At 28.3% G+C, this 10503-nt stretch overlaps 1 protein-coding gene and 1 non-coding gene across 2 annotated transcripts in view; one reads left to right on the top strand and one right to left on the bottom strand.

Moving 5' to 3' along the window:
• Positions 1–2707: 2707 nt before the first annotated feature.
• Trnar-acg lies at positions 2708–2780 on the bottom strand. The gene has a single exon. It is a non-coding gene; the product is annotated as a tRNA-Arg (tRNA).
• A 6608-nt stretch (positions 2781–9388) lies between these two features.
• Positions 9389–10503, top strand: part of LOC113386063 (calmodulin-binding transcription activator 2-like) — a 303558-nt gene continuing 302443 nt past the window's right edge. The window contains exon 1 of the mRNA XM_026623872.1: positions 9389–9498. Within this exon, the coding sequence (XP_026479657.1) occupies positions 9459–9498 (40 nt within the window). The 5' untranslated portion in view covers positions 9389–9458. The remainder of the gene's footprint in view (positions 9499–10503) is intronic.

Genomic DNA, 10503 nt, shown 5'->3' on the forward strand with positions numbered 1-10503 from the left:
TGATAGTATGACAGAGCAAGCTTATTGGGGAATTACACAATAAAATTTTCTGACCTTTGATGTTTCTGATAGATTTCCATAAATTTTGCTAACGTCAAAGTTAGCAAAACAGAATTCTGACAACGAGAATCAACGAATGTCAACACATCATCTATATATAGTATTGATTAATCTGTTTTTTGTTTGAACATCATTTTTGTTCATTTATTGTAAAAATAAATTTTTGCATCTACATTTTAGAATTAACTGTTGTAAGTAGCAGGTGTCTGTGTACTTCTTCTTACTCTATTTTATGCAAGATTTTAAATTTGAATCATAGATCAGTGATTAGAGCTATGGGTTTTACTTAGAGGTTCCAGGTTTGATAACCTATTTGAATAGACAATGTAGTAGTGAGAAGCTTTCACTTGGAAATATATTTAGAAATATGTATCCAAGTGAAAATTGCCTTCGGCAGCATTTCTTCTTCTTATTATTATTAGTGCTGATCGTTGGCCAATAATAATAATATAAAAATTTAATTGATGGATTTTGCGATGTATATGCATAAATGACGGATATTCAAAACCAATATAAGTTACTTCACTACTTTAGTTTTAATAAGTCGTTGCCTGTATTGATCTTTCATGATCTACCAGCCTGGAACACGCATTTTCCGTCGTCGTTGTGTATAGTATTAAGTTTAGTGTAGTTATAGTATATAGTATGTCAGTTAGGTATCGTCCGAATTGTGTCCTGGAGTGATCGATATTGCTTGCATGCACTAGAATGCACTAGAATGAACTGTTCGGCCTGGATTTCTCTATTCACCAGAACACATCGCGTTTTGTCTGGTTAGTGATAATTGTGATTGCGTCTGTTGGCTCAAACAAGGCGTACATTCTGTTCGGAAATTAATCATATTCCGATATGATAAATGACTTTCATGAGTCTATGATAGTACGCTTGGATTACTGAATTATTTACGACTCATAAACAATGTTACAATGCTGAGACTGTTATAGATTTCGACTGCTCGAAACGTATAGCCAAATTAGTTTTACTAAAAAAATTTTTTCATTTATTTATCATTTACAACTTTGTCAATAAAGGGTCCGCCATATAACTTTTCTTTATTGACAGTAATGTAGAATTTTTTGCCAGCCATTTGGAAGTTAAACAGCTGTTTCAATGAAATTATTTTCGATTATTTACAAGAAGGATTGCACTTTTAAATAGAAAAGATTTAGATTGAAAAAATATTCAGTAGTTTTTTTTATCAAAGTTTTAAGCAGCAGTTAGTGAAAAAGTTAGACTAAATTAGGCTCAATTCAGTTAATTTCTAAATTAATCAAATTTGGCTAATTATATTTGCTAATCACTAATCGAATCAGCACATCTTGCTATCAATAGGAATTGAATGTTTTTTTTAACCATTCAAATCGGTTGATCCAACCGCCTGATGAAAACTTGGACGAAATATTGCCGCCATACAAAATACACACACATCCATTTTTTCTGGGGTATGCCAAAATGTTCAGACCCCTTCAAAACGCGAAGAAATGCAAAAATTTTCATTTTCGATTTTCGGCCCACTACTATAACTTACTCTACGGGAAGTTAATAAATATAAATTTTCTGATTTGCTTAAAATTTGAATATACATTTATTATTGGTTAAATCATTATTTTCCAAATATATTTATTGAAATTTGGTAAAAATACACGTAATAAAATATAACCGGTGGTCCATCTAGTGGTCCTAGTGATCTAGTGATCTTCCGGTTCAGATATTTCTGTAAAGAAAACATATAAAGTACATCGTAAGAAATGTCTCAAAATTCTTAGTTTTTTCCATACATCGCTTCGAATTCCGCGCGGTATGGCCTAAAGGCAAGTTGCTATCGATAAATTCCAATTTTTAAATGGGCCACCCTATACTTCGTATGCCGCCTGCGTTCGTGGGTTTTAATATTTGTAAAATTGAATACGCCTAATTCTATACGTATAGGCAAAAAAAGTATCGATTGCTCATATTTTATTGAATAATAAATATTGATATATTTAAATTAAAACTTACGTTATGCATGCTCGAAAATACTATATCATACTATACTATTTTGCTAATTTTATAAGAATAGTTTTGTAACTCTTGGAATTTAGAACAAAGAACAAAACTTCAAATTATTTCAAGGAATGCGTTTATAGTTCTTACAATAAAATCTTTCGTTTGATCTCTGATCGTTTAATTTTATATCTTACTCTGTGAAAACAAACACCGTTAAGTGAGAATGATAAAAAACATTCATTTCTGTGCGTTAAATTAAAATCTCGTGTCTATTAAAAGTTCAGAATTATAACTACTCACAAAAAATCTAGAATGTTGAAAGTTTAAAATCTAGTTCAAAACTTTTAGAATCAAGTTCAGACTAAATAAAAATAAATTTTATATTTATATTATTATTCATTATTCATTAACAGATAATTAAAGAAGTAGGTTAAAAAACTAGAATCATGATCGAAAATTAAAGCCGTTACAAAGTAGTAATACTGAAGAATTGAATTATTATAGAACTATATGATTAAATTATTATCTTTAAAATAATTTTTCTAATGGCTAGTAATTTATGTTATTGCAAATGCTTCAAAATGTGTAACATACAAAGTTGTTAAGAATTAATAATAATTAAATGAATAAATAAATGTAATTTAAAAAATAAAAAAAATATCGATCCTGCCAGGATTTGAACCTGGAATCTTCTGATCCGTAGTCAGACGCGTTATCCGTTGCGCCACAGGACCATGCGAAAACTATGCGTTCACCGGACAGTAGTGGAACGCTCAGGTATTGCAAAGCACGGTCAATAAAAATTCTAACTTTCACTACATATTTTATAAAAAAAATAATATTATGCTTATTTAATGTAGAAATCTATCTTTTGAATTTGTTGAAAACCCAGTATTTTTAAGTTTGAAACAACGATTATTTGCACATTTTATTGCAGATGATCTAATTACCACCACAATCAATAAAAAATGATAAAAAAATTGGAAAATCAATAATTTGTCAACGATTAAATGAGATAATAAAAATTAACTAATTTAATAATATGTTTTAGTATTTATATTATCTATAATTTGCATTTTTTATTACCTAAATTATGACGTTAATTTCTTTTGATTCTTCTTGATGCTCTATGAATGGTATTTTCAAAGAATAACGTGTTTCTTCGTCACCGAAGTTATGAAAATTTAATTAAACTATTGGCATTACTTATTAACAAAGTATTTTCTGGAAACGAAACTCTTCTTTTTATACGTAGACTACAAATGTTATTTATTATACCTGTTAATACCTACGTAAATGTAATAAAATTTGGGCATATCTGTTGCTGTAATTTTCACCTGGTACTGCATTTGGGATCATTAACGTCAAGTGGAAATTTGATGTTGGAGGTTAGGATTGGGGTCGAACATTTTTAAAATACATTCCAAAGATATTATAGTAAGATATTCCATACTATGAGAAATAATCACAACTTCCAGGTGCAGTATGTTTCAATAATATTTAGTCAAGGATTTAGGTTTTCTTTGCTAAAAGCATGATGTCTAAACGCAAAATGGATGTTTAACGTTACTACATTTTTACAGTTATGTGCGAATTTCATTATTATTTAATACTGTGGAAACAAGGTTGTAATATAATAATTGTCGACAATAATTTTAGGAATCGGGTGTATTATAAATTTGGGAATCGAAGACCGAATTTGTATACACCTAAGTCTGTTTTTACACGGTCTTTTTGTACACGGTTTGAAAATTGAATATTTTTAATTTTTTTACACGATGTTATTCCATTTAGCACGATTTGAAATTTTATGTACTTAAATTTTTTTGTCAAATTTAATTTTTGCGAAGAATGTTCATATCAAAAAAAAGTATTTATGAAAGAAACAAGTCTGAAACCATCGATAGTATAGATAGTTTGCGAACACTAGCTTAAAGATTTAAGCGAATTCCCCTTTAGCGCGTACAAACAATTTTTACTGGTCAAAGAAAATGTGAATAGCACTAATTTAGGGGAATACCCTAAAAATTCTTGTTTTTCACTAATTTTAATAGGTTTTAGAGATTAGGAACAAATCACCCATTTTTGTATAAGATCAATGTCTTTTTTTACACGGCTTCTTCTGGAACCAATCTCCGTGTAAAAACAGACTTAGGTGTATTCATTGCCTTGTATATTTTAAAAAAAATGGGTTCATTAGCCCTTTGTTCCATTTATTATTGTTTTATAATTTTTCCAGAACAAACGTTTGTAGATATCAATTACAGCACGGTGTTATTTTTGTTCCGACAATTAGACAATCAATACCAATGATCAGATTTTAGATATGGGAAGTATTCCATGGCAAGTTCTCTTAATGATTTATTAATTAGAATTATTGATTTCTAGTCGGCTGTGCAAGCTTAATTTAAATGTTGGTTGAATATTGATGATGTTTAGTACCGGGTCTGATTTAAATAGAAAAATAAAAGCAATGCAATATATATATGAGATAGTATTAAATGCAATATATGAGAAAGTATTAAAATTATGAATGAAATATAAGCTAGGTCATAAATCAATCTTGAATTTATATTTTATACAATACTATTAGAACTCCTTATTAATACTATCAAGACAAATATTTTTTGGATTTTCTGGTAAAGTATTTTTTTTTTATTTATTGACCTTAGATCAACATTTTGCCATTTACATAATATGTACAAATAGTTTTCACTTATATGTTAACTTCACATTCCAACAAACCCAATTTACTTACATGGGAAATGCAATTAGATTTCTGAAAGATTGATATCAAATCAATATGTTTAATAAACGACTCGATGGAGTAAAGTTCCTTCAATTTCTCTAGAATTAGGTATTCAGTTGATCCACAATTCCACAATTTCACTATTGGGACATTCTTCCCATTTTTTTTCTGCATATATAGGGGTGTAACCCCTATCTATCTCAAACTGTTAAACAAACGGTTAAATCTCAACTGCTTTTGAAACAGTTTTTCATCTTCATGTTTAACTACAAATTTTTGAAAATATCATCTGTAAATAGTACCATCTTTTAAAAATTATTTTTTACTTGATTTTATCAATATTTGTGTATCGTATTTCACATTATCCATGATCAAATATTTTCCGATAGCATATGCGATGACTACAATTTGATTGAAATAATAATCGTTAATGCATTGTTTTTTTAAATAATTATTACGATATAAGTTTATCATAAATGCACGCAATTTTCATTCACGCGATATTATGGGGTCTGTTTTTGCAATGTACATGGAACTCTTGGGTAGTGTTGGTTTGATATTGAGGTCAACCAGGCTGGTAGTCTATCCACCTACATAGACCCATACTACTTGGACTACGATTCTAATGATCAAATTTCACATATTTGTGGTTAGTGCAAAGATACTTAAATATGTAAAGTAGATCCCCACCTAATTGTTCTAGACAGCAGGTGTGTATGTTATATAAAGCTATTTTAAGAATATGTTTATGTTGATCTTTGTTGTGGAACTCAATACATTTTATTACGTGGAGCTAATAAATAGAGCTTTATCATTTTTAGGCAAGCATAATTTGAATATATTATTTTTTTTAAATAAAGCGTGAATTATTTTCGTACAATTTATCCTTATCCAATTCAATTATTGGCCTTTGCCATAGTATTTAGACACTCACATCATTTTACATATATATTGTTTCTTTTTTGTATACTAATATCTTATAATTTATAATTTTTCAAGTTTATATCATTTTTATATTTGCAGAAAGTAGGTACTCGATCGGGATTCGATCCAAGTACGTGTGCATAAAGTTTTATAGAAAAATATTTGTTTGAGATATCACAGGAATTTATTTGAACTGCCATCAATTATTTTTAATTTATATTTATAGTCTGAAATTTTGATCTTTTATGCAAAGCATTTCATGTAGTTGAGTTATAAATTTATAAAAATTTTCCAATTTTTAGAGTCTTAATTGATGAAGACACATTATATAAGGGATGTCTAAATAATTTGAATATTCTCATGAATTCATAAAGGCATTTAATTGTTTTAAAAGCTAATTTTAAGAAGTTGTAAAAGCTAATAGATTTATATAATTATAATTTTGTGAATTCTTTAGTAATATATTACTACGTACAATTGAATTTATACTGAATGTTGATCAGTAATGAAAACTTAGCAATGCAATGCACATAATTTATATAGGATTTTCCTATAGATTTTTAATGATTGCAAATGCCATAGTACAAAGTACTTACCTATGTAACTATACTATGGTTACGATATAATGACAACCACATATGATTTAATTACATAAAGAGAACAGTACTGTAGTAATTTATTATAAGCCTTAATTAGGCTATCTTCTGAAAACTGAAATCGCACGCATTATATTCTTGTGTTTTGAATACACAATATTGTCCACAAGTTATCAGTGATACTGATTAATTTATTTTTAAAACTAAAAGTATCTGCACTTTTCTGATATCTTGTAACTTTTTAAGTAACAGAATATCTGCTAGTGAAAACTAACAAGGAGAACCTCAAGTTTACTCTTCTGGGATTTTGATGAAACTTTGCATGGTGATAGAGTTTATGTAGTCACACCGAACATCTTAAAATATTATATGTCTATGAGAAGTAGTTTAATTATAAAAATTAATTAAAGTTGTAAAAAATAAACCGTTCAGAATACTCGATAGCTGTATCAGTTTTACTCGCTCCTTAGGGGGCGTCCATTAATCACGTGAGCGAGTTTTTAAGGATTTTTTGACTCCTCTTCCCCCTTAGTAATACATGGTAATATTCAACATTACCCCCCCTCTCACCCACCAAACAGCACGTGTAATTTTAGTTACGAGAAAATGCTGTAAAATTTTTGAATTTTTTTTGAAAATGTTTGAACTTTTAAAAAAAAAATTAGTTAAAAAATAAATACACGTGATATCTTTCTATACCTCTCTCTCGCCCACGTGATATTTTGTGATCTTTTGTCAAACTCCCTCTCCTCCTAAAAATTTCACGTGATTAATGAACGCCCCCCTACCTTTTGCATTTAGATTCATAAATAAAAGAGTTAAAAATGATCGGGTAAAAATCCTGTCAGCTTATAATTAATTTTTCATTTTTTAAACTTATTTTTATGTTTGAATACTTAAATACGAAATTCACAAGGAAATTGATAAAATTGTTTACTCCTAGATAGTGGCCTTATGACCAATGTCTAATTTAAATTTCTATTAAAATGCAATTGTAAAATTTGCTTACTTGCATTATTAAATAAGCATAGCCAAGGCAAATCCTGGTGGATATATTTCAAACAGAATCATTCTTTTATCTTTGTTGCTGCAATAAAAACGGATATTCGTGTCTGATAAACTTTCACACAGTTTACAGATACGACTGTATCAAATATCAATGTTTTTTCTTTATAATGACATGCAATCATTGTAGTTTGCGATTGCAGTGTTTAAATTCTTAGAGAATAACAGACAGCATTTTTTAGGTTGATTATCAAGAGGTTTTACAGTCATTCTTTGTAATTGATATTGGCTGTTGAAGGCGATGGCGTTTTTTGTTTAAAAATTTCTGTCATTGTAATCCATTCTTGCACCATCAGTAATCAGTATACTTTGATATGCAGATTTAAAACAATGTTATTTGAAGTGGTGATTGAATTTTTTTCTCAATTTTGATAAGGATTGCATAATATTTTGTCACATATATTGTATTAAAACTTGTTTAATTTAAATAAATTTTAAAATTCAAAACCTAATTATAAATTGCATTATAAAGGCGAATTTTTGTACAAAATTTATAATAAAAGTTTCACTCAGTAAATAGTGTATCTAAATCCTATTTTTTTTATTTTACATTATTGCAGAAATTGCATTTTTAGGTTATAAACCGGACATGATATGTGCTTCATAGTTTTTTATTACAAACATATAATTTTCCTTTTTACTGATATTTAGTTCTATTATGACTTTTTATGATAATGAGTTTGATTAGATAAAATACGACAAAAAATTAAGTTCATTCATAAATTGGTTTAATATATTTTGGATCCAAAATATATAGTAATTATTAATCAGTAATGAGGTCAATGAATTATGAGATTATTTCAAAAGTAAATAAGATTAAATAAAAAAAAATGCAGAAAATATGTTTTCCTTGACTCAAGTGTTTTTAAATTGTGATTCTAAAATGAGTGATTATTTATAGTAAAAATTAAGTGAAGTTTGTGTATTGAGTAAATTCATTATTTTGGTGACACAGTTTAGATGGATGGATATCAGGTGATTAAATGAAGTAAGAATACTGCTATTTTTCCCTATTTGCAAAGAAATGATAGTAGTGACCTAATTGAATCGTATAATAATAAGATTTTCATAAACACAGATATTTGGTAATTGATTTTTTAAATTATTTTCCATTTTTTAGAGCAGAACAACTAAAACGAAACCATGTGGTTAGAAATAATTTAATATTTATATATTATTTAATCATTAACTTTGATTAAATTTATCAATTTTTATGCAATTTATAGAATTATGTTCTTCTTAAATAAAAACTACTTACATTTTTACTGCAGAATAGTAAACAAACATTGTTCTGCTTGGATAGTCTATGTGGCAGAATATTATTTTTCACTCCAATTTATATTACATTGACTTTAAGATATAATTTACTAATAATACGTTTTCGACATAAAGAGGTTGTTGATTAATTGATATTTCTATCGATAATATAGAGTAAATTGATTGTGCCTACTTACGATCATATCTGATGTATTTTAACAACATCCAGTAGTTGATAATTTTATTCATTCAATTAATATTAATCTAATCTTGTTTTTATTTATTACATTATTATAACTAAACGGTCGAACTTCTGATAGCCTTCTTTTTTATAAAAAAAATATTTTGACAAAAATCAATAAGTTTCGGGCACATGAGATGTTCTTGTTTGCTCAAGTTTTTATTAATTACTCTATTAAAATATAAATGCCAGAAATTAAACACGAATAAGCGTATTCTGTATTTTTAACACAATTATTAAATCATATTGCAACATTAAACATTTGACTAAATATTGGTATTGTGCACTGAACCGTATTGATAAATTTAACCACCTGTCTACAATGATCACTAACTTTGAGATGTGCAATCATAAAAATTTGATGTAAAGATAAGAATATGATACACACATATGTCGTCATCGGCTATCATTATCTCTCATGATATCTAATCTGCAATTTTATTTCCAGATGTTCCGATTCGGGCGAATGTTCCTAAGTTTACCTACGATAGTCTAAAGTTCGGGCGCATTTTCAGTCGCTTCGCACATGTCTTTGGTTTTGGCGAAATCGTCGGAGTTCGGCAACTGATCCCACGTGGCCATGGCTTCGCAGGCGGTGTACTGTCTCAGCCTGCAGATACGTGAGTAGAATCGTTCTATTTTATATGATTGTCAGAAAGGATACTGATGAGGAGGAAAATAGTTGAAAGAAAAATTATACCGTAAAGGGCAAAGGCAAGGGAAATTTTGTCATATAACATGATGATTTGTCATCAACGATATCATGTTGTATGATAAATTTTCATAATCTTTGCACTTTACGATATAATTTTTCTTTAAACTATTTCTCCTCCATATATTACTGTGATAACAGAAAAAAGCGATGAAGCACAACAACTTGAAATTTTGTTGCATCAAACAATATTTGTGTATAGAAACATCGTCTGTCATAAACTTTTGTACACAATTTTTTTTGTACATTCAAACACGTCGAGTGACCAGGATCTAAGCCTGATTTCTTGATTACCATGTGGTTTTGTGTTTGTTTTCGAAATGTAAACATTTCTGTTCATCAAATATTACACCAGATTACAAAAATATTTTAACTATTGATTGAAAAAAGGACCCAGCGGTGGCGTAATTAGCTCGGACGTGGGCTATTACAAAGGTACTAGCCCACTCTATCAATTTACTTTATATTATTGATAATAATTAATCGACAACCTCTTTACGTCGTAAAGGTATTATTAGTAAATTATATCTTAAAGTTAAAACAATATAAAAAACGGAGTAAAAAGTAATATTCTGCCACATTGACAATATCCAACAGAGCATTTATTGTTTACTATTCTGCAATGAAAATGTAAGTAGTTTTTATTTAGGTTTTTGTGTTCTTCTATAAATTGCATAAAAATTGATAAATTGAATAGATAAAGTAATATAAAAGTATTAAATTATTTCTGGTTTTGTTTCAGTTATTCTGTACTAAAAATAGCGGATGTATTTTTTTTTAAATATATTAGAAGATACGTGTATATGTGTTTATATAAATATCATTATTAAACGATTAAACTAAGTCACTACTATCATTTCTTTACCAATAGAAAAAATAGCAAATTCTTAAATCACCTGACATCCATCCATCT

The sequence above is a fragment of the Ctenocephalides felis genome, unplaced genomic scaffold (assembly GCF_003426905.1).
Source record: "Ctenocephalides felis isolate EL2017-DRISC unplaced genomic scaffold, ASM342690v1 CF-g0.4_SCAFFOLD_03571, whole genome shotgun sequence".
Lineage (NCBI taxonomy): Eukaryota > Metazoa > Arthropoda > Insecta > Siphonaptera > Pulicidae > Ctenocephalides > Ctenocephalides felis.